General features: G+C 44.8%; 2 protein-coding genes across 2 annotated transcripts in view; both read left to right on the top strand.

Annotated features, from left to right (window-relative positions):
• Positions 1–799: 799 nt before the first annotated feature.
• On the top strand, positions 800–16,030 carry LOC105897158 (P2Y purinoceptor 3). Its single transcript, XM_012824043.2, has 2 exons — positions 800–1,058; positions 13,686–16,030. The coding sequence occupies exon 2, from the start codon at positions 13,712–13,714 to the stop codon at positions 14,762–14,764; it is 1,053 nt and encodes a 350-aa protein (XP_012679497.2). The 5' UTR covers positions 800–1,058; positions 13,686–13,711; the 3' UTR covers positions 14,765–16,030.
• Positions 16,031–16,489: 459 nt separating this feature from the next.
• The window catches only part of LOC105897129 (rho guanine nucleotide exchange factor 17), a 75,156-nt gene continuing 66,641 nt past the window's right edge, over positions 16,490–25,004 (top strand). Inside the window, exon 1 of the mRNA XM_031573698.2 lies at positions 16,490–21,554. Coding sequence (XP_031429558.1) covers positions 17,076–21,554 — 4,479 coding nt within the window. The 5' untranslated portion in view covers positions 16,490–17,075. The remainder of the gene's footprint in view (positions 21,555–25,004) is intronic.

Here is a 25,004-nt window from a genome sequence, read left to right as displayed (position 1 = left end):
TGTTATTGAACAAGCTAGGCCGCAACCCAGACAAATTATGCATGCCGATCACGCATAAGTCACTGAAACAGGGATTTACAGTGGCAACCACTCTCCTACCAAAAGGCCTGGGCACTATGAATGAGAGCAACCCTGGCTTTTCTAGCCAAATACGATGCATTTGCTGATTGATTCACGGGTGCTGAGGTGGAAAGTTTCGTCAGGAATGAAGGGGCGAAGTATGTTTGCATTTATTTTGTTTACTTATTTTGTATCACTGTAAACAGCATCCTAGAGATTCGTTTAAACTTACTTACTGCAGGTGATTCCTTAGAGAGCAGCATCAGACTTTTGAGCCAGGAACAGACTCAGGGTAGCCACACACACACGCACACGCACAAGCACACACCCAAACACACTCACTGTCACTGACAACCCCTTCAGGTGATTGACACACTGTACCAGAGCTAAATCAAATGAATGGCTTCGCACGGAATAGATTTTGGATACCCTTTGGATTACTTCAAGGTTTTATGCTCTGTATTGGAATTGCATTTTCAAGATAAATGACTGAACTATGTAATTTGTGGTATGTGGTTCAAGAAAATAGGAGATGCACCAACTATTCGTCTTACAGCAGCGACCTAAAGGCAATCCTCAACGCTGATATGCAAGCTGCATACGGAAACTGTAAACAAACTCTGCGGTATAGTCCCACATCAAATCCTTAACTCAGCTGTGTCTGACAGGCTGGCTAGCAATGACAGTCAGCATTTGCGCACAGTGTACTTGAGGTGTTGCGAAAACGAGCTTGCGACAACCCGGGGGCGTTTAGAGAGTGATTTGGACGTGGACTACAACGCGGGAAGGCAAACTAAGAGCAAAAGAGGAAGCAGAGTGATTCTAAATTACTCACTCGATGTTACTTGCTTACGGAAGCGTGGCACAACATGTTACAGTTCTAAAGACAACATTATTCGTAGTAGCCTAGATTACTTGTTGCGTGGTGTTGGTGGCATGTTTTGCTACACTGGGCACAAACGAGAAGCCCTCTAACTTCAGGTCCAATAATCCAAAAGGTAAGCAACTAATTTGCTCGGGATCTAGATTTCAATCCTAACCTAAATCCTAATATAGTGAAATATCATGAAATCCATCTGACTCGAATTACACCTCTTTATAACCCACAGATATTGTTATACACATGCTACAGCACTTTAAATAGCACACATGTGGCGCAGTTGAAACTGGACATTCCGTTTTGTTTGTGGATCTTATGCATGTTTTGTTGAAGCAAAATGTTTCAATGCCATGTATATGCAGAAGGATTTAGGTTGGAATGCTGTTTTTGACGTTGGACTTTGTTAATTTCCATGGTCTAATTTTGTTATTTAAATATAGCCAAATTGTTGCAAGCCTTAAAATAATTTGAGTTAGAGTTATTGCTTTATTGTTGTTGAAAGCTGGACCTAAATAACATCATAGACTTGGGTCAACAGAGGAGCCCATTTGCTATTTCAAAATGTAGGTCATGTGGATGCTAATGTTGTATGTTAAAAGCAACAGCCACGGTCCCATACCTTTAGTGTAACCCACGGGGTCAGTGCTGACATTAAGCTTTGTCTCATCTTGCACGGCTGAATGCCTGTGAGCTCAACTGTTAATTAGTTGCTTTTGACTACAAGGTAGGCAGCGTCAGAAAGAAGCTCTGACGATTTACAGCATATTCTTTGGAATGTGTTAGATTTACCTTTGTCCTGGTCCAGACCATGTGGATTTACTACGAAAATGTTAATTGTGCATCTGAAATGTTTTTCGGCATTTGTTCTTTTGATTGGAATGGACCTTTGGGTGTGTAATTCTGGATAGTCCTGATGAACACTGTTTTCTCAAAAGATTCCAGTGACTTAGTGATGCCCATGTGAATGTCCTCTGGTTGCTATGGATTTAATGGGTTTTCACTGCACTGGTCTCTACAGTGATAGGACTAAGAAAAGAGAGTGGTATGGCAGTGATGCTGGTCTGTGGTTTATCAGTACTTTAAACAAGATTTAGGAAGAATTGAACAAGATGTCCATGGGAAAAAACACGTAGACTTGTTTGTTTCAGACACAGTTTACCTTGGAGGTACAGCCTCTACATCAATCTGATCAGTTGATTAAACATGAATTATTCCCTAACACGAGTGTCGATAGGCTGGGCATTAGGGACTATAGCCTATGGTTAGAATAGAATAGAATCGAAATAAATACAAAAAAGCCCCGACTCTATTCATCTGTCATTCCGATCATGTATTGAAAGTCCTCAGAAATAATATGATATCGTATATCAGAATCGCAAGTACTGGGTCCTCTGGGTTTCATTCAAGCAGCAGATCTACTTCACATTAGCTGGCACACGCGCATTTTGTGTGAGGACGAGAGAGAGAGAGCGGGAGAGAGAGGGGGAGAGCGCGCACTGCTTACAGGGCTTGACATGGTTCGCATCTGGTGGTAGGTAGCTAGCTAATTGACTTGCAGGACTTGAAGGCTATGGATAATAGACGTTTTTCAAAAAGAAAAAAGGATTAAGGCAACGAGGCGCATGCGAGACTAGAGGAGGTGAAGGAAGAGTTATCTCCTGTTGCTGACCATTCGGGAACGAGCAAGGTAAAAGGGAATCAACTTCAAAATCCCCCAGTTTAAAATCTGTCACCAGACAACACTATTTGTAGGCATGTCTAAACCTCGTTTTACCAAACAAGGGCTGATATTCAGACAATATGATGTTCACATGTAATTTCTGTGTAGAGATACCTCGTAAATGTTTTCTTCATGATCAAAACGCGAGTTTATGGGTAACCTATGGCGATGTCCATGTCCCGTGTTAGTATGATCAACAGTAAAAGTGTTTTCATGTAGACAAGCAGTATGGTATAATGAATGGGGTCATGTTAATGCGAGTCAGACAGACCCCAGGTCTTGCATGCCATAGGCTGTCTTTAGGCTTACAGTTTCTGTCTTGAACTGCATGAAAATGGTGCCTTTAGCTGCCAGAATTAAAAAATGGAAGCCCCGAGGATGCCCCCGGACCCCCGAAGGTCTGGTCTGGGATAAGCCCTGACCGTTTTCAACTGCTAGCAGCGCCCCTGTTCGCAAATATGTTGAGAAGGATATATTGATCTCTGTTGAAGAGCAGACAACACTAGATAATCACTTTTAGTCTTTACATGGTCAAACAAATAGACAACATGGGCACATTGTCAGATATATGCACCAATTTCTTTCTGGCATTTTATATTTTAAATGGTATTTCAAATGTACTTTATATTCCTTCTCTTTGAGTACATTATGATTCGTATTCACATGTGTACTGAATAGTTTGTCATTCAGCAGGTTACGAGGTAGCCATGTCTATATAAATTCAACTGCAGATACATTAGTTTGCACAACATTTCATTTTCAACTTGCCCTGTCACTGGTAGTCCTCTAGAGAATTTACTGCATCAATAAACTGAGATGTACACCTCACCTAAAGTATGATCAGGTGCATGTCACAAAAGCAAGAAAAAAGAAAATTACCCCACTCTGACTTATTAGCAATTGTTGAGTGTTGCAAGTCAGTGTTTGGTCAATCTCCTTTATTTCAGTCAGCTACAAGAGGAAGTAAGTCCAGGAGTGAGAGATCTCACTTCAGGGGAACAAAGAAGAGAAACTAAAATACTGCGTTAAACATTTTGGCATAAAAGCTGTAGAAAATGACCAAAAGTACTTTGAATATCAGATGTATATTTAATGGGGGGTTGATTAAGTTGACATTTTCTCTTGTGATTGTTGTTTTTTAATTAATAGTATTACAATCTTCCTTGAACATGTCAGTGGACCACTAGGCTAATAGAGTCGGTTTCTGCACACATGTTCAGTAACAGTCCACTTTATTACATTGAGAGGTTGTTAATCCTTTGATGTTCTTTGTCACTGTTAGGTGTTTGTGAAGGATTCCACCTTTTAAAGAAAGTGTAAAAATCAATAAACAGCAAAACGCTTTCTATTTCTTGACTGAATAGATGCACTTGTGCTGTATAGGGAGAAAAACATTGTTCTAGATTGTTGGCATGACTAATGTATGACACTTCGTTTTATTACTACTATTTATCACCCTTTATCCGAAGTTCCTGGTCACTGATGGCTATACATTATTATATTAATAAATAATGATTTATGACATAATGTGACTGTGAAGGACCGGACGGTCACCCCACGTTGTTTGGGGATGTGGCGACTGGACTGGGTGGTGAAGTGTGAAAGAACCGCACACGAGATGGTGGTTGTCATAAAATATATATATACATTTATTTACAAAGGGCTCCAGCAGCCCGAGACATGTGCCCAAACATACAACACACACATACCGGCCGTACTCACAGGTATTGCAGTACTCTGTACCCTGGGCACCTGCTTGTCCTAAGGTCCAATCACAGGCACCTGTTCGGCCCAAGCCAGGTCCCAATCTAGGCACAGAGACTCACCTGAAACTAAGTACATTACCTGGCCCTCGAAAACAAATCCCTACACACACTAAGCACAATACCAGGCACACAAACACGGTACAGAGACAAGGCACACAGAAAAGGCACACAGAAAAGGCACACAAAACAAAGCCTACAAAACAAGGGAACAAAGCGAAGCTAAAAGTGTCCACGCATCTAGACACGTACTGTTTCACACCACTCCGGTATACGGGGAAAGCAGTACACTTGTTTTCTCCCCAAAGGTCTGTAGCCCTGCTGTCGTGCCTCTCTTGGCAAGTCTCTCTCCTAGTCTTCTCATCAGGCACCCTTTAAAATACACAGGCCACTTGGCTAAATTAGTCCAATCAATTATCCTTGGACTCATCCATTGTTGTGGGGGAACATGGAACCAACCATTACGGTGGGGGAGTCAGTCTTAAAGGGCAACCGCCCTTTTCCTGCCACAGTGAGAAGGGAGGAAATTCACCTTCTCACAGTGACCATTGTCTATACATCAGTATTTCTCTACAAAAACAGCACTAGTACTTGATAAAGTGGTTTCCTGGAGGATCTGAGTAACCCGTTAGATTGTTGTGGCCTTACTGTTATTGGTGTCAGTGTGGCTATGATGTCAAAACAGTAGGTATGCACATTCAGGGGAAGCATATATCATAGCCTGTCTACTGCTTGTTAATTTCCATGGTCTAATTTTGTTATTTAAATATGTATAGCCAAATTGTTGCAAGTGTAAGGCATGAATGGATTCCTGATGGAAAATCACAGATGTCAGGAATGGACCTTTTGGAACAGAAAAAACCCAGAGGGCTATCTCCTCTGGTTAACTACTCATTTGTCGGGGGTTAGGTGCTAGTTTGTTGTGCCCCCAACAAAAATGTCCCATAGGCTGTCGCAATTGTTTAAATTCTCACCCCCCTGCAGAGACTCTTATCTCAGACCTCTGTCTCTGGTTCTCTCTCCGTACTTGTCCGTGCTGAGGTGAAACTAGGGACAGAGAAATTAATGTAAGAGTGTATAACTGAAATGTTACATTGGAAGATGGTTTCTGTATAATGTTTGAACTTATTTTAATGGTCTCAATCTGAGTGGGAAAATGGTCTCAGTTCTATATATATATATTAATTAAAACATGGATATCAGAAACCTGATAATTCTGGTCTCTGTGAGAGTGCAAAGGTAGCTCTCTTTGGAGAGGGTCCACCCCAACTTTGGGTGAGAACTCCCTCCATTTGGTTGTCAATGTGAGATTCTCATCTTGAGAAACCCGTTATCTATGGGGGCAGGGCCTTCCTACAGGCGGTCCTTCCTACAGGCGACATAGAGTTTTTTGCGCCCCCTTCTATATCTCCAACCAATATTTTGACATTAAAAAAATAAATCTAACATAAGGGAAAAATTAGACAAAAATCGAAAGAGTAAGGGGTACGTACCTCCTTGGTGTTGTCAGAACATGCTAGCACATTGAGGGGTATGGTTTCAGTGTGTGTGTCCAAGCAACGTCGATGAAAGAAACTATGAAGAGGTAAAAGCCATCCGGGGCGCAATTCAAAAAGAAAAGAAAGGAAGAAGAAGAGAAACGTGCCAAGGAGAGAGGTCAATCCTTAAATCCTGTTCTTAGCCATGAATTAATCCCAGATAAGAATACTTTCATGAATGCCAGAATTGCCCTGGGCACTTTAGTGGAGTTAAGAAGAAAATATGTACCTCCTCCCTGTCACATAGTTCTTTAAGGATGTTACAGAGGCGGGTATATAAAAAATAATATGTCCATTAATTATACAAAAAAGACATGATTCAAATATTAAGGGCCGGCCAGTCATAAATTACACCAGGGACGCACAGATAAAGCCAATAGCTAGTGCAACAACACTACAAATATCTTACTCATTGCATAGCACACCCATTAAGGAAGACAAACACGGCAACTTGTCAACAAGTGAGGAATACTGGTGAAAATCCTAGTATTGGTATTGTATTGTCAACTTTAGCGGATGGATTGTATGTAATCCTGCTAGTTAGCTAACGCTAGCTAGCCAGTGACGTGTGACATTCCTTGTTATTGCTATTCAGTCGAAACTGTCATCAGGCTATCTTTATCAAAACATAGCGTTCAGCTGTACCGCAATTTGCGTAATTTTCGTTGTGTCATGAAATAGAATTTTGAGTAATTATAACAACGTTAGTTTTGGTGTAGCGATCTAGCCAGTTTAATTAGACATGATTCAACTAATCAAGAGCTATGCATCTTCAAATTAATAAAGGTGCAGTACTTTACTGTAGAACTGTTAAGAAGCTTGGATTTCTTTTCTGGGGGGGGGGCGCCAGAAGTGAAGCTTGCCTAGGGCGCGAAATGTGCTAGGGCCGGCCCTGAATAAATGGGTACTTAAGGGAAGATATTCATAGAACCAGGAGCATTCTGTATCCAGATCTCCCTCACAACCGTGTGAGTAGTAACTTCTAATCAGCCAGGTATGTTCATGTTCTCTAAGTGTTTTTTAATGTTTCATGTTGTGTTTTAGACTTATATTCTTCACTTTAGACTTGTTGGATTGTAAACTGTAGTAGTCACTTGTAGCCTACCTGACGTAATAAATTGGTAATTCTGACCCACTGTGCCCTCTGGTCTCATCTGACCACATCCTGTCTCCCAATCCTCCTTAGAATCATTCAAGTGTTCATTGGCAAACTTCAGACGGCCCTGTACATTTGCTCCCTTGAGCAGGGGGACCTTGCGAGCGCTGCAGGACTTCAAACCATTACGGCGTAGTGTGTTGCCAGTGGTTTTCTTGGTGACTGGGGGTCCAGCTGCCTTGAGATTATTCACAAGCTCCCAACGTGTAGTTCTGGGGTTATCCTGCACGTTTCGGAGGATCACCGATACTGCACGAGGCAAGATCTTGCACGGAGCCCCAGACGAGGGTGATTGACAGTTGTTTTGTGTTGTATCCATTTGCTAATAATTGCACCAACAGTTGTCTGCTTCTCACCCAGCTGCTTGCCAATGGTTTTGTAGCCCATTCCAGCCTTGTGCAGGTCTACAATCTTATCTCTGACGTCCTTGGACAATTCTTTGGTCTTGCCCATGGTGGTTGTAGGTGTGTAGTATGATTCTTTGGACAGGTTTCTTTTATACACGTCACCAGTTGAGATCAGGTGTACCTTGTTAGGCCTAATGAGGACTAATCTGTGTGCCTCGTGGGCACATAACTGGTCTGTGGGAGCCAGAATTCTTGCTGTTTGGTAGGGGTTCAAATATTTATTTGCCGCAACAAATGCAAATAAATTCATAACTGTTATAAAATGCAGTTTTCTGGATGTTTTTGTTGATATTCTGTTTCTCACTGTTAAAATAGACCTACCATTACAATTATAGAACACACATTTCTTTGCAAGTGGCCAAACTTGCGAAATCGGCAGGGGGTCAAATACTTATTTTCCCCACTGTAGATAGATAGATAGATAGATAGATAGATGGATACTTTATTAATCCCAAGGGAAATTTAGGTCATCCATAGTAGCTTATACACTTACTCACAGACATACATACATAAATCACATACACATAGGGGGAACATGTTCACAGGGAGTGGGGTGTTTACAGATACAGGAATGGATCTGACCCTATGGTACATTGTGCATAGATTGGTAAAGTGTTGATGTCCATGAGGAAAGTGTTCTTGTGCTGCAAGTGAGGATAGTGCAAGAAATAGTGTTCATGTGCTTGTGTGGATAGTGCAAAGTTCTTGTGCTTGTGTGTGTGTGTGTGTGTGTGTGTGTGTGTGGATAGTGCAAAGAGATATAAGTTGTTCAGTCTGTGCAAGGGGCTAGTATAGCCAGCAGAGGGATGGATGGACAGTGGGATGGTAAATGAAGAGATGAGAAGAGAAGGGCAGACTGAGATAGACTTATGCAGAGAAGTCCATCTCCCTCCCCCTCCCCTTCTGCGTGGCGTTATGCAGCTGAATGGCCCTGGGGACAAAGGACTTCCTCAGCCTGTCCGATGAGCATGACAGTGACAGGAGTCTGCCACTGAATATGCTCTTCTGTCTGTTGAGAGTACTGTGTAGTGGGTGGTGGACATTGTCCAAGATAGTCAGCAACCTACTCAGGGTCCTTCTCTCCGCCACCGTTGTGAGGCAGTCCAGCTCGGTGCCCACAACAGCTCCCGCCCTCCTCACCGCATCCCTCTTCTTTATGCTGCCTCCCCAGCACACCACAGCATAAAAGAGGACGCTGGCAACCACAGACTGGTAAAACATGCGCAGGAGTTTGTTGCAGACATTTGTGCAGTATTGATGATCGGATTAGATGTACGATATATTGTGGACATAATGTGACCATTGTCTATACATCAGTATTTCTCTACAAAAACAGCACTAGTACTTGATAAAGTGTTTATCCTGGAGGATCTGAGTAACCCGTTAGATTGTTGTGGCCTTACTGTTATTGGTGTCAGTGTGGCTATGATGTCAAAACAGTAGGTATGCACATTCAGGGAAAGCATATATCATAGTCTGTCTACTAGGGGTGGGGAAAAAAAATCGATTTTTCGATTTCTCTCGATTCTCTCTAGAACGATTCTGTCTCGATTCAGAAAAGTTCATAATCGATTTTTTAATAAAAAAAAAAAAATTAATATATATATATTTTTTTTTTACACATTCATTTTGTGTTGAAATGCAAGCTGCATCGATTATTGCATTGTTCATAGAAAGTCATAATTGTGACAAGGACACACTTTTTCTAATAAAAAAATAGATCTGTTGATTTTCTTTAATTATCAAACACAAAGTAGGAAGTGATTTGAGACTCTGAGTAGCAAACTCAAATGTTTTAAAAATCGAGATGCATCGATAAACGTTTTATCGGTTTAGAATTGATAATCGATAATCGGTTTAGAATCGAGAATCGGTTTAGAATCGAATCGTTGACCTCTGAATCTGAATCGAATCGAATCGTGAGGTGCCAAGAGATTCCCACCCCTACTGTCTACTGCCCAATCACAGAAATGAATCATGGGGGGGCTGAAGTAGGGCTCTAAGATATTATTGCACAGGAGGAGGAGGTCTCTCTCTCTCCTGTGTGGTGTCCTGTTCCTGGCACATCACCGAGCACCAAGACAGGGTGACAGGAAGGCAGCAGGTTTCTAAATTAAGGCCTTGGCTTCATATGCCTCACACTTGGTGGGCTGTAGCACACGTGAGGAGAGGTGTCTCTGGACCAGTATTTACGTCTCAGGTTCTGAAGAACATGTTCCCACACCAGTCAGATTCTGATCGGTTCATCTATTCCATCTATATCCACTCATGCCACTGATACCACTCATATAATCTCTAATGCACACACAAACACACACACACACTCACATGACACTACTCTATCTCTCTCTGCCGGTCACTGTCTGTCTCTATCTCTCTCACTCACACACACACATCCTGGACAACATGACAATACATGTATAATTATGGACACACACACAAAGAGAGTCAGGTGATTGAGACCTGGTTAGCACTTCACTTTATGGACCTGGGTGCCGATAAGCTCCACAGCCCGGTTTCACAGTGATTGCTGTTTGTTTAGCCACATAATAGATATCTGCCTCCTCATCGTCCAGCTGTGTAGCTGACTTCATGGCCTTATTTATGGAGTAGGCATAAGGCCCTATAAACTAATCTGTCTGGGTCTGCTTCTAGAAACTCAAGATAAATGTCAGGGAAAGCAAGTTCAAAGAAACAGATAGACTGTGTACCTTGTAAAAATAAATAAAAATAAAGGTCCTGTGTACACCCAGTGTACTTGCAGTGCTCAAACTCTATGGACATGCTGTGCTCTCAAATGACAGCAGAGGGCTTAATTTACTCATAATTAATTGGAGGAAGTATAAATGTGAAATTGCAGCCATTACATAATGCTGTGTTAAGCAGTTTTAAAATGCATATAAGGCATATTTATGGAGTCCATACGTCTGCTTATACCTTGGCTGCTACGCATTCATATGTTTATTTGCAGACATGAGTTCTATATTTTTATCACTAAAATGTCTGTACTTTTAGAACTATCCCTTTCACCAATTCAGTAATGCCGTAAACCATAGACTGCCGTCACTCAATCTCTTTAGACTAGGCTACCACAAGAAAGATGTTTTGGATAGACCTGCTCATTTGATTTTGTCTTAGCAAGCCTCTGCCTGCAAGCTGTCTGCTGAGCTGAGGTGAGATTCCTTCTGGTTTCATAACTGTTTTGTGATTGTTGATTGTAACAATACATCCCCATTTTCTTCTAGTGAAACTCACTTGATATGCAAGGGTAGTATAGTCATCCAATCTGGAGCTTTATACCCATGTCACTATATGGGAATGAAAAGACATTCTGACAAATATGTCACAGATTATTCAACAAAGCTGTGGTATATAGCAAGATAAAAACGTAAATGACATATTTGTGGCTAAGAAATGCATCTAGTTATCTGCATCTGTGGTTTAATATCTACATATGCTGGTGATACTGTGTAAGGCACATGACATGAGAGTCAGTGCATTCTCATGAATATCATCATAGCTGTGATTAGGCATGTATCATCACAATCCTCATAATGAGTGCTCTATGGCGTTTAACAGACAGCTGGGAAAACCGACATAAGATGTGAAGTGAGACGCCCTGATATTTCATTTCAAATATTTGCTACTGAAAACAGTACTTTCACCACTAGCTGCCTCTTTTGAAAAATAGAAAAAACATCTGGTTCCCAGAGTCAAGGAAATCTTTGAAAGTTCATTGGAGATGAAGATCATTGAAAAACATCCGGGTTCCCACGGTCATGGAAATCTTTGAAAGTTCATTGGAGATAAAGATCTTTGAAAGTTTTGGAGTGCGAATTTGTTGTGTGAATTTCTGAACCTTGATACAGTTTCCACTTGACATAGCCTAACTAGCCTATAAGAAAAATAATGGAAAAGGTTTCATTCAATAATTAGGCCCAACCTGTGGTGTAAGGTATGCAATTTTGTGTACTTGTAGGTCGTAAAACGTCATGGAAATGTACTTAAAGGACCTTGACATGTTGTCAATGAAAATGGTTGGGAACCCGGAATATATTACCATGTATGATATGTGGTCAGCAGACACGGACCTTTTAGCTGACATAACCTTGCTGTAATGAGAACTATCTGTATTCAGTAAGATTGTGTGGCCAGAACTAACTTGCATTAAAACTCATTATTACCGGTAGAGCCGTAGGTGGGAACTGTGTCCATGGTACACACAATGGTTCATATAGTTCCTCACTCTCAGTACTCCTCACTCAATTACCTGTTTGCTAGATACACAGTGGACTAATTGTGACTGCCGGTGAGACTTCTCATTCAAACTGAAAATGAAGCATTATGTTCTTTTAACACTCATGGCAACTAAATGAATGGCAACTTAAGTGGAGCTTGATGTGCTGAGCCCTTCTGAGGAAGGCCTAGATGTTTCTGCGCAGACGGCATTTCACAACCCCGCTGAAGCATGACCGCTATCAGCCCCCCCCCCCCCCCCGTCTGTCTACGAACCTGCCTGGGCACATAAGGCATGTTGTCCCTGCAGATCTGTCAGGAATGAAGGATTTCATTAATCCTTCGCACACATTAAGGTTTCACACATTAAAGAGTGAATTATTGTGAAAAAAGGGTGTGTGTCAGGTCTTACACAATATCAGGGTTAATCAGTGTCTAGATTAAAGACAATTTTAAAAAAGACTAAAGTTCCGTGGATGGGGAAACAAAGGAGATTTGAATCTCCTAGGAATTAAATTACAGCAGCCACCAGACAGGTAGAGTTCTAACAACAAAGCTTTGTTAAAATGAATTATGTAATGTATTTCTGTACTCTAATGAAGACTCCAGTGTGAGGATTCATTCAGTATGTCAGGATTGACAAGCATCCTGGGCATTTGTCAGTATGTGACTGACTATGCATTACATGCATTGAAAAGGACTTTAGATAAGTGTATCATTAATATTCTACGAATGGCTTCTTATTATTGGTCGAGGCAGATGTATTAGCAAGAGAGAACATAATGGTACCTGTGATTCACCTGTGAGGGGTTTACAACAGTAAGCCATGGCTTCTACCTTGAGGTGTTGAGAGGTGAGTACGTACAACAGCAATGAGTATCTGGTTGTTCATGGATAACACTGGAAAATCGTCACGCAAAATCTTAGTATTGTGTTATATTACAATAATCCGGGGGTGTGCACGTTCGGTAACTGCCCAACCTTTAAAATGTACGATGACTCATAAGTGTATCATGACATTCAACACCAATTCTATGTGGGGGAAAAAAAAAGGTCTGCTTAACAAGCCCAACATTGTTCCTGTCCTGCTCTTGACAGTGTTGAACACTGTATACATATCTTCACTCAAAGTAAATATTATCTTTGACAGATAATTATATTGACTCTGGAAAGAGGTGTGCATTTTTCTTGTGTGCTAAACTGGTCAGAAAGGTTGGCTCTGCCTCCCTCCTTAGGCTTGCCAGCAGTCTGTGGCTCAGACCGACGGCTGAGGAGTCATAATGGACCTTCCACCCCTACTGGCCGTACCCACCTCCTCTGACAGGGTTTCTTCTGGTCATCTGCCAAAGGACAGGTTTCCTGCTCTGAGCTTTGGCCAGCTACTCAGGAAGCAATCAGTAGTTCTGAAACTTCCTGACATGCTCCTGATATCTCCAAGCGGGGTATGGCCCATTAACACCCCCCCCTCAGGGTCCGTCTTCTAGACGTTGGCTGGAGTCATGTGAGTCTGACTTAGGGCCTGGCCTAGCTGAAACCAGACTGAACTCAAGAGCTGAAGCTGAGAGTTCTGACAGCCAATAAGAGTTATAGGCTGCCAGTGGTGCTGCAGTGAATGATTTACTTGTTTGAAGAATGGCCTCTGTTCCTTTGCCAAATACATGTCGCGCAGACTTCAGATTCTAGAAATGTCTCGGAATATCTATATGTTTACCAGTGGAAATGATCATTTGCAAAAATGGTTTAATATGCAGATGGTTCATTTGGGATTAGATATTGGTAATGTCAACATATAGTCAAGGAATGTACATTCATAGACATATACAGCATAGTAAGTGCTCATTGAAAATGTATTGACGTATAAAACCCACTATCTCTACTCTCTGCAAGTTCTTCATGTGCATTCTTTGTGTCTGCCTCTGTTCCAGAATGTGAGAGCGTAGTTGCTGTACAGATGGCCTCTGGGGATCCCATGTTGACTGAGACCCTCACTTATGAGGTCTTCTTTCAAAATACCACATCTTCCTCTCCCTTTCCCTCCTCTTCATCGACTGCACTGCCCTCGTGCACCTACAATGAGGACTTTAAGCGTTACCTCCTCCCTGCCGTCTACAGCCTGGTGTTCGTGCTGGGCCTCCCGCTCAACTTCACCGTCATCCTTCTCATCTGGAGGACCCGCAAGGCGCTGACCCGTAGCCAGATCTATATGCTGAACCTGGCTGTGGCCGACTTCCTGTACGTCTGTTCCCTGCCCCTCCTCATCTTCAACTACGCCAGCCATGACTACTGGCCCTTCGGGGACCTGGCCTGCCGCCTGGTGCGCTTCCAGTTCTACGGCAATCTGCACGGCTCCATTTTCTTCCTCACGTGCATCAGCTTCCAGCGCTACCTGGGCATCTGCCACCCCATGGCCACCTGGCACAAGCAAGGTGGCCGCCGGCTGGCATGGAAAGTGTGCATTGGCGTGTGGCTGGCCGTGGCGATCCTCTGCGTGCCCACCTTCCAGTTTGCCTCCACGGGCACCCAGCGCAACCGCACCGTCTGCTACGACCTGAGTGTGCCCAATCGCTCCAGGCAGTACTTCCCCTACGGCATCGCCCTCACCTGCCTGGGCTTCCTGCTGCCCTTCCTGGCCGTGGTGATGTGCTACTGCTTCATGGCGCGGGTGCTGTGCCGCCGGCAATGCGGCGGGCCTGGGGAGGCCGGGCGGGAGCAAAGGGACAAGGCGGCCCGCATGATCATCATCGTGATGCTGGTGTTTGTCATCAGCTTCCTGCCCTTCCACATCACCAAGACAATGTACCTGATGGTGCGCATTTTGCCCCAGGCCCCCTGTCAGGTCAGGAACCTGTTCTCCGTGATCTACAAGAGCACGCGGCCCTTCGCCAGCATGAACAGCGTGCTGGACCCCATCCTCTTCTACTTCACGCAGCCCAAGTTCCGCCGCAGCACACGCTCATTCCTGCTCAGGATGACCACCCGCAGAGACAAGAACAGTTATGTGTGACGAGGATGAGAGAGTGCGAGAGAGTGCAAGAGAGTACAAGAGAGTGCAAGAGAGTACAAGAGTGCAAGAGAGTGCACCCGTGGTGGAAGAGGGTGAATCGCTGTCTTTCACCGCTGTCTCTTCCTTCAAAACTCCATGGACACAGCATTGTGACAGTGGGGAGCTGATTATTTGGTCTCACATCATTTAGACTATCTACAGAGTCTGTTGAAAATAACATAGCATTTAACATCCCAGTAATACCATATGATGACTGCTTGTTTGCACACTGAGTATTATGAAAACTGAACTCGATTAACCTATTAACTGCATTTGTAATTTGCTGTGTTTCATTTTTCAGTGTGAGATTTGGTTTCTTTCAAGTCTGCATCATTTCCATTATTGTAGAAACCACTCTCACCCTCTTGTTAATAGTTTCTTGACTAATATTGTTTTTTTTGTTTGTTTTGTGGTTTTATATGTTTCACCACTAGATGGTGTATGTTGCAAAGCAACTTGTTCTGTACTTGAATGCCTGTCTCATTACTTCTCTGTATGCAGCAGTGCACTATTATCTAAATGTCTCTAAATGTCTGTTGTACTCTATACAGAACGACTGTGTATATTATCCAAATGATTAGATTACAATCTCAATAGAAAAAGAACTACCTTGAATTACAGAATGTAATGGCATAATTATATTTATCAGTGTTAAATTGAACTGAGATGTATGCAGGTCATAAATCTTAATGATGGAATGACAGGACATAATTATAAAACAACGCATGGCTTGAGAGCAATACAGATGTAATTTGTTTACAACTATTTATTTAATCTGTCTCTAGCATGTAATGCAAAAACGTGAAAGGCAGCAGCGAATGTGATAACAGTTGGTTGTATGCTTAACAGGCCTATATAGTATGTATGGATATATCAGTATGTAATGTCATGTCTGTGTGATATTTAATGCTTTTCTTCTGAACGTGTTCCTGAATGTGACAACTGTGTGTGAAACCAGTGCTAGTGGCCACCATGAAATGTGTGTCCACTCTTTTGTTGTGTCAAATTTTCTTACACATGACGTTGTGTGGCATCTACTGTACTCCTACTGTATTCAGGCGAACTGTCTCATATGATTTCGACAACTAGATTAATAATATCTATCACTTTTGCAAATATTGATAACATGCAATAGGCTATACAACATGTTTTTCAGCAGTTCATTTAATGTAGGCCTATATAATTCATGAAATAAAATCAATGTGTTGCTTTTATGGAAACATAAAATGTGTACGGTGTGTTTGTTTCACACTCTACCTGTAACACTCAGGTTCCACGCAAAACCAGAGCTATGACTAAAAAGTAGGACAATCCACCAGTAGCCTGCATCCACAAGAGAGCGCACTGTTTACTTCATTCCTCAAGGAACATCGCAATAACTCAAGAACAAAGAGCTAGTTTAAACTTTGCTGTCAAAGAAAACCCACAATGGATGGCTTGTTTATACGCGGGGAAAACGTTGAGCTTTAACACAAATGAAGAGAAGAGTATATTTAGCCCCAACTAACTTGTATTAGTTTACCAACTTGCACTTTCCAGATGTCAATCAGCACCCGAAAGTGTGAGGACTACCTTTGTTATAAGGACCACCTTTACAATAAGAATAGAAAATGAACATCCCTTGAAAGGTTGTTTGCATGATAGATCTAACTATGGTTGTCCAGTCCTCAATATCAGCTTTCTCACATCAAAAAGGAAAAGCTTTTCCCCCATACCCGAGGGGCTATGACTACCCTTACCATGTTTAGTCCCGCCCACGCTAAGCATTTGCATGTAAAAAGACAAAAGTCACGGAAAACTTATTTATGTCAAAATAACAATATCACTTCATCAGGCAGCGTTTACATTCAAGGATGCGTTTAGTGGGATACACAGTGCTTTGGATATGGCTGCTTTTCAAGAAAATGGGCATTTTTCTAACCTTGCTGGAGGGGCTGCAGAGTTGAACAAGTTGGGAGAAATTTTCTGGCCAAAGTTTGAGCCCTTTCTGCGTGCATGGATGGAGGTTGAGCGGAATCGAGGTGGAAAACATGCTGAAAGGTCAGAATGCAACTGGGCACTTTTTCTTGCTTGGGATAGTCGTTAGCTAATTCAATTGTTGTCGTGTAAAGTTTCACCTCTTGTCATAAGTTCTCAGAAGTACCGCCAGCCACTTAAACTTAATGGAGTTGTGGTAGCCTAATTTTCGGTGGGCAAGCGACCACGGAAGAAAGACTGGCGTCAACATTATCAATGACACAGAAGTAAGAGAGAAAGACAAGATATCTGCACAATGGCAGAAAAACAGACTCAGAGGAATGTATACCGGAGCGTTTCCTTCAAAAAGCTGGAAAGCTGGGGCGCAAATAAATTTCGATCTGGAACCGGAGATCAACACCACATATCAAAAGATTTAGAGAGCGGTGCCCTTCCCCCTTCAACTCGGGAGACAGCAGCCGAAAAAGCGCAGCCTTCGGCTACGCGTAGTGTTACTGTGTCAAGAAAAGTTTCCAAAATCTCAGCAGCCAGCCTCTCGACCGCAGAGTTAAAGAAAGGCACTCCTCATTCGATTTCACCATCCGTTCGCCAGCTCTCAGAGAAGTTCAGCGCGAAAACAGAGCTGACGCACGGCTCTGCTTTTGTGAGCGCTGGGACTGTGAGAAGTACAACTTTGCCAAGGACTAAATGCAAGGAAGATGAGTCCCCTCAGAATTTTTTATTGGAAGAAAGAGCGTTTTTACCAACACCTAACAAGGATTTAGAACTGCATTTGTCTGAGAAATCATATGAAGAAAAGTATTCAACGCAAGAATCAGTCTCCGGATCGGATTCTGACAGAAGTCAGAAACTGTTAAAACGGAAATCTGTGGATGGCTCCAGCGCAGGTAAGAGAGATTATTCTCAAATCGCAAGTCACTCTGACAGTATTAATCCTAAAAACATAAATGCAGAGGACGATGTTTTTATCACCGGGGCTCCAGCTTGTAAGTCTTATAGAGGCTTTGTCTCGGCCCACGGAGACTCCATACACGTTGATTCATCAAACTGGCCAAGTGTCACGAAAATTAGAGAACTATTTGGTGATAGAAAGCACCACAGGTCGACTTCTGACGCAGACGACTTAAAATTCGCAAGCCAACAGCACCATTCCTCTAGCTCGAGAGAAACCAGCTATCTTTCTGACCGCAGTGATAGACACTCACCCTTGCAGCCAAGAGGAGCTTGGCAAGACACCAGCAGCTCTGACCATGACATTAGTGTGTCCTCCACAGAGCGATACAGTGCTGGTCTGAGTCGAAAAACGGACAGATATAAAATAGAGTCTGCCTCTGGCACTGCAACACATCCATATGAGTCTGAGTTTACCAGTGGTCGCAGCTGTCTGAGAAGTGAAGAGTTACCTGACGTTTGCAAAGTACAGAGCCCCTGCAGAGGAGGTGAAAACTGGTCAGAGAAGTCAGACAGTGACCCCAGACCCTCTCCCCCAGCACCACCACCTCGCAGTAGCACTGTGGCTCGCCCTCTGAGGGCCCAACCCTTGGCCTGCGCTCGGCAGCAGCTGAAGGAGCAGAGACAGGGGGCAGAACAGCCACAGCCACCGGATAGTTTACATTCCTCACATAGCTCCTTCAGACCACAGACAGCCCCCTCAGTGGCACCGTCCAGCGCACGGTGGAGACTCAGCTCTGGTGAGGAGGAGTACGACTCAGAGGGGCGCAGCAGCACTGGAGGAGGCAGGAACGCTCTTCCATACGTGTGCAGCAGTGGAGGTATCGGCACCTACTTCTCCCGCAGCAAGAATGACTCCCGGGCCCGGGCCGGCAGATCATCTGGCAGCGAGGAAGACAGCCCAGCAGCACTAGCCCACAGCCGCGACAACATCCGGCGACGCTCTCTAAGGAAAAAGAAGAAAAGCAGCTGCAGTCGAGACAATGGCGAATCAGATGACAGTGACGACCAGCCAATGATGATGGATCACTTGGAGCGCTATCAGCAGTCATTGGACCCCCAGCAATCGAGCAGGAGGTTTGAGGGATCAAGAACAAGGCCCTGTTTCACAGCATGGGAGCGGGGTGCAGCCTCACCGGGCTCCACTGTCAGGCAAGAGGGCTTCAGGCGGTTCTACAAAGGAGCAGCGGATGGAACTGCTTCACCATCAGGAGCTCCTCCTGTCCCTGTGGTGTCACGGGTGTCAAAGGTCAATATTCCCTCTTTTCTCTCTAGCCCGTGTGGGTCAAGAAGCAGCAGCCGATACTCTAGCACTGAGACTCTGAAGGAGGAAGAGCAGCCCCTCAGTGCCTCCTCCTCTGTGATGAGTAAGACCTACCATGGGAATTTCACCATGTACAGGTCACCCAGCTTTGGTCACTGTGACAATTTTTCTCGCACCCCTGTTCGTGTCACGCCAAGAGTAGTTCCCAGTGTAAGCCCAGCAGATGCAGATACAGGCGCAGGAGCGTCCGACAACAGAGTGCTTCGGCGCCCTCTTAGCAGTGAGAAGGACAGGAATAGAATGTCTATGTCCAATCCAGACATTGCCTCTGAGACTATGTCTCTGCTTAGTTATCTGAAAAAGACAGACTTGTCAGGGCTGAAAGTGGGTAAGAGGAGTCGAGCTGGACCAGAGACAGGTGTAGATGGAGCCACCTCTGGATTTCAGCCTGTGACTGGTACCCCCCCTGTGTACAGGATGGGTTCCAGATTACATGGAGCACACTCTGGAAGGCCATCTTTAAAAGACCTCACAGCCACACTGAGGCGTGCCAAGTCTTTCACTTACTCTGAAAAGACACCAGGGCGGCACTACTCACCTAGTAGTCCTGGCTCAAGAAGTTCCTCTGAGCAGCGCCTGGACTGCGAGGGTGATGGGGAAAGGATTGTGGTGTCTGACAGGGAAGTGGAAAGTGATGACTGTGGTACAGGATATAGATATGAAGAGCCTATGCCCAGCACTCTCCATGATCGTTATGTCCAAGAAGCTCGGCAAGTCATACAGGACATTTGTCAGATGGGTGCTGGTGAAGATGATGATAATTTTGGATTTGGAGGTGATGATTCCAAAAACAAGGGAAAAGGTGATATTGAGAGTGAAATTAGAAAAGCGGATGAGGTGTTAAATGAGAGGGAGAGCGAAGATGCACAGAACAAGGTAACTGAAAGTAGAGGGGAGGAAACTTGCAGTGAGCATGAAAAATGTCTACAGAAAGGAAATTCTGATGAGAATGTCTTCTATGATAAGTCGTTAGATGAACTCTCTGGACATGAGTCCAGTTTGACAGATGAAGGAATTGTAACGGAGCCTGAAGCTGGCCCCAGCCGTGGTCCATCCTCAGGAAAAGACCTCCTGGGTCAGCCACTGACTGTGTGGAGTCAGTCTGCACTGTATACGGAGGATCTGCCTGATCTGGCTAAAGACAAGATTTTGTCCTCTCCACTACCCAATGTAAGAACAGAGTATGAGGCTGTAACTATTGGCAGTGAGAATAGCTGCATCAAAAATGTAAACCAGAATCCGCTGGAAGCTCCCTCAACCCCCAGTGCTATTCGCAGACGAAGAAAGTTTTCCTCTGCAGGCAATAATAGTTCAGATTCCAGCAATGGAGAGTCGAATGGGGAGTCTGCCTACCGTTCCCTCAGTGACCCCATGCCTCACCGCAGACGCTCCGTGGTCGAGGATGGCAGCAACAGCTTCTCTGTCGACAGCAACCTGCTGGGGTCCCTTACCTCTAAAGTGGGGGGCAGCAGCCGCCAAGAGTCGTCTGCGGCAGACCTGTCGGAGTGCACGGGAAGTGCAGCCAGTGACCTCTCTGGCTGCAGTGACAGCCTGCGGGACTACAGCACAGTAATAGAGAGTATTGTGCGTGAGCCAGGAGCCATGGACAAGGTCATTGATGAGAAGGGCAATGGGAAAGCCGTGAAGAAGAAGAGTTTCAGTGATCCCAGCAGGCGGGGTGAGCCGACAATGCTGCTCCCGGACAATCAGACCCACCCGAGCAAACCCATCTGTGAACTCGAGCAGCCCATACCTCCCTCCAGCAGCGAGCCCATCCTGTCGGAGCAGAGGGATGAGCTGTGGGAGCTGAACGACAAACATCAGCGGCCGTCCCGCCCTGGCGGAAGACACCGCACCCAGTCAGAACGCGCCCTGCCCTCCCACCTTGAGCGGAATGGGGAAGCAACACCTGACGGAGGGCCTCCGATCTTCCCCTTTGACCCCAAGCTTGCGGAGGTGCTGTCGCCCCGCATGAGCCGTCGGAGCTCCAGGAAGCGCACCAACAGGACAGCCCAGCAGCAGCTCAACGAGGACACGGAGCAGCTGGAGGAGCAGCCAGAGGAACAGGCCGAAGGCGAGGTGGACGATAAGCCGCCTGAGGACACCCTGGACCCTGCCTCCTCCCTGCCCCAGCTGCCTCTCCCAAAAGCCAGGCCCAAACATGTGCGGCATGCCAGCGAGCCTGCCACCTTCGTGCCCATCATCCCTCCAGCTACCCTTCCCTCCCAGAGACGACAGGGAGTCAGCATCAACGCCCCAGCTCCCATACGCCCCCCTAAGCAGACTCCAGGGGATGAGGCACCATCCCTGGAGGATGTGACCAAGCAGTATATCCTCAACTCGTCTGAGGGGAGCGCAGACACTCCCCCTATGCCCCCAGTGGGGGCTTCATCAGGGGTATCCAGGTCCACTCCTGCCACCCCAACCAGCACCACAGAGCCACCGAGGAAGACCAGTGAGGAGCTGAGCCCTGTACCTCTGAAGGCTAAACCTCGAGTGGTGAGTGAAATCCTTATTGCTTCATCTCTTGTCTGTTGTTTTGGAGGTGGTGGTCATGTTGCATGCTTGTGCGCTCAGTTTGTGTGTTTTGTTCTTCAGCGTTATATGAGTCTGAGGTTGCAGTGTCTTTGTAAAAGTAATGCTTTTGGAAATGTTTAAATGGAAACAGACATGAAGGCTTAGTTGTCAAGTTGTGGTTTCTAAATTGGGAGTGAAATTGAGATCTGCTTTTTTTTTTTGCACATGGTTTAGTCCTCGTGTTCATTGCATTGCACTGGTTTTATGATATGCCAAAGTGGCTTGAGCTGAAGGGGCATTTTGATGAATCATCTTTGACGAAAAAATAAGTCAATTTTCAACCTTGCCAAGACCCCAAGTATTAAAATCTGGGTGCCTGACCAAATGACTGTGTGTGTGTCTGTGTGTGTGTGTGTATGTGTGGGTGTGTGAGTGTTTCCCCCCGTCTTGTCTGTGACACATGGCAACCCAGAATTCCAGGGAGGTGAATTTATGATCTGAAGGCTCTTGTTTTTGTCTGAGTGTCTCTGCTTCTGCTGCTTTGAAAATAAAGTACAGAGGTTTGGCTCAGCACCACTCTGTTTCCTTTCTCCCCATATCCCCCCTGCCCCTATTTACGGCAGGTTTACCTTTTAGTTTGGCTCCTAGTGCGGCGTTCTTCTTGCTCTCTGCTACTTACAAACCCTTGGATGTGTTGAAGGCCCCACATTCTCAAAAGTCTCTGTGTTGAATATCTCTCTAAATTCATAACTAGCAAAATGGTACTGCATAACAGTGAGAATTGAGGTAAAACAGCAAAAAAAAGCCTATAGCATACTTGCCCACAAGTATTTCTGATGAGCCCATCTTGGCACTGTACAGATTAGCTATGGATTCATCGGGACAAAAGAAGCTGTGGAAAGAAACCAAGGAAAGGAGCCAAGAAGTCGTAGTGCTGCGTTGGCAGGCAGGTCTATGTACGGTTATTGTGAGCCCCTATTCCAGCTCCTTTTGGTGTGCTTTTCCCAAGAGTTTGCTTGAGCATAATTGTCCAAGGCCCATTTTTGGCCTGAATGTTTTGATTTTGCTCATACCAGTGCTATGGTGTGGCGACAGCCTGGCCTGATTGACAGGAGCCTGGCATGAGTTTGGAAGTGCTTGAATTCCTGGTTGGTCTTTTTTCCAGCCTAGAGTCATTATGAAACACACAGCAGGGAAAAATGCCTGTTCTGCTTCAGCATTCAGCCCTGATAATTCAGCCTAATTCGTGCCCTGGCTCCCAATCATCCACAGCGTGCTCAGGACAACACACACTTACACACAGTCACACACACTCTTTCACTCTCTCTCTCCCTCACTCACACACACACACACACACACACACACACACACAACCACTGTAACATTGAGAAAACATCAAAAAGATGGCTGACTGTTTCCAGGCATTGCTAATTTTGTAGCATTTGTAGTCCTTGATGTTTGTCTCTGATGTGTAACCTTTAGTTTTGAGCAACACCGCCTCCCCCCCCCAGGTATTGTTCTGACCCAGTTAAAAATGAACTATTATCCACTCCCTACATGAACTCTGATCAGTGATCTCTGATCTCGGGGGCTGCTTTTACTTAAATGCTGACAGAATGAGTGAAAGGCTAGAGCTTTTCTTAGGTCCAGAGAGCTCATATTTTGTTCCCTTTCCCTTAGTGACAGATGAGGGGTGATGACGGATGGTTTCTTGGTGATGGTAGTGATTACGGTAATGTGACTTAACCTCTCTAGAGGAAACCCTCTCCCTTGAAGGACTTAATGAGTATTTTGGTGCTGGGCTAGCAGGGTGAGCCGGCTGGTTTGTTACCCCCTCATTGGAGCTAACGCCTGGGTTTTAGCGACAGGGCTGTTTTGCCTTAAGCTGCACGCCTCGGCCTGTGTGCTGTCTAGGCGCATATGGTGAGCTGCTGCTTAAGCACTTTCCAGGGCCTGTGTGTAAAGCAACAAGTGTGCTGCCAGAACTGTGCGCACACGCCCAAGTTAACACACCCAGGAGGACATACAAACATAGACACAGACACACACACACACACACACACACACACACACACACACTGATGCGCATACCAGGAGTGAAGCGTGAGCAACAGGGAGATGACGGCCTTTTAATAAATTAGAACTCTCCAATAGTTCTCCTCCTTTGCTGCTTTAGTGAGAGAGGGGCGTGACAGCTGGTGAAGTTGGGGCCTCAACTGGACACACACACACACACACACACACACACACACATATTCACTTCCACCTATTCACCCATAACAACTTCTAACACCAGCAACAGTATGCATTGAAATGGGACCACTAATCCACTATCCTTAGATGAACTCTAATTATAGGACTCTAGGACTGTGTCTGTATTTCTCTGTGTGTGTGTGTGTGTGTGTGTATAAGAGGCCAGGGGTGGGGAGGGTGTGTATTAGTGGGTGAAAAGCCCCAGGAATGAGTGGGGTTTGGGGGAACAAAGCTCTCCACATGGGGGAATGGGCCCAAAGCACCACAGGCCCGTTATAATGGTGTGGTGGTGACAGAGCATTCAGGATTAATATAACACTGTGTGTGTGTGTGTGTGTCCGGTGTGTGTGTGTGTGTGTGTGTGTTACCCAGCTTATGGTTTCTGTAGCTAATTTTCAGCTGTGTTAAGTGATCATGTAGACTTTCAGTAGCGTGCATTCTGGCCTGAGTATTTTTTGAATTATGCATTTATTTGTGTGCATACACAAGACTCTGTCTGCCAGAGCGATCACCTGCTGCGGCAGGTCTGGTAGAGAACATCCAGGAAAAACACAGAATCTGGCCAATTGACTCCTGACAGCACATTTTTGAGGTTAAGACAGTGTGGAATTTGCACCCAATTCATAACAGGGCAGCCCACTGCTATGCAGCTAATAGTTTGATAAACATCACTACTTGCTAATTGCTTTTTTCCGGACTGTACTCCACTTGGAAAGAAACTATTACAGATTGGGTGTACATAGAGAGAAGACAGCTGGAGAAAATGGCAACAGGCAGGTAACTAGTTTGGTTTCCGTTCCTGCTCCGATGTGCTTTGTGCCAGCTGTTTTATACCATTTGAATTGACCGTTTTAAACAAGGATTCTTTTGGAGTCTGACATCAAGCCTAGTGTAGAAAGGGATCACAGTGATGCCTTGTTGAAAGTGTTTGTTTGAATGTGTTTGTGTGCACTATCCAAAACCAAAGCAAACAGGCACGCAGTGGACCAAACACACACACACACACACACACACAAGCACACAAGCACACAAACACAGCGGCTGTGTGTGAATGATGTGTAGGTGCATGACTGAGGGCCGTGCTGCCCTGCAGACTGTCCAACTGCAGCCAGGCGTGTGCGCTCTGACAGCGCAGCTTGATATTGTGCAGACAGGAAGCGTTGGGCGCAGAAACAGGAA

The sequence above is a fragment of the Clupea harengus genome, chromosome 9, assembly GCF_900700415.2.
Source record: "Clupea harengus chromosome 9, Ch_v2.0.2, whole genome shotgun sequence".
NCBI lineage: Eukaryota > Metazoa > Chordata > Actinopteri > Clupeiformes > Clupeidae > Clupea > Clupea harengus.
Note: the sequence above shows the minus strand (reverse complement) of the source record. Positions and strands in the feature narration are given on the sequence as shown.

Coding starts and splice junctions, on each gene's coding strand:
- LOC105897158 (XM_012824043.2), top strand. CDS start 13,712: ATGGCCTCTGGGGATCCCATGTTGACTGAGACCCTCACTTATGAGGTC.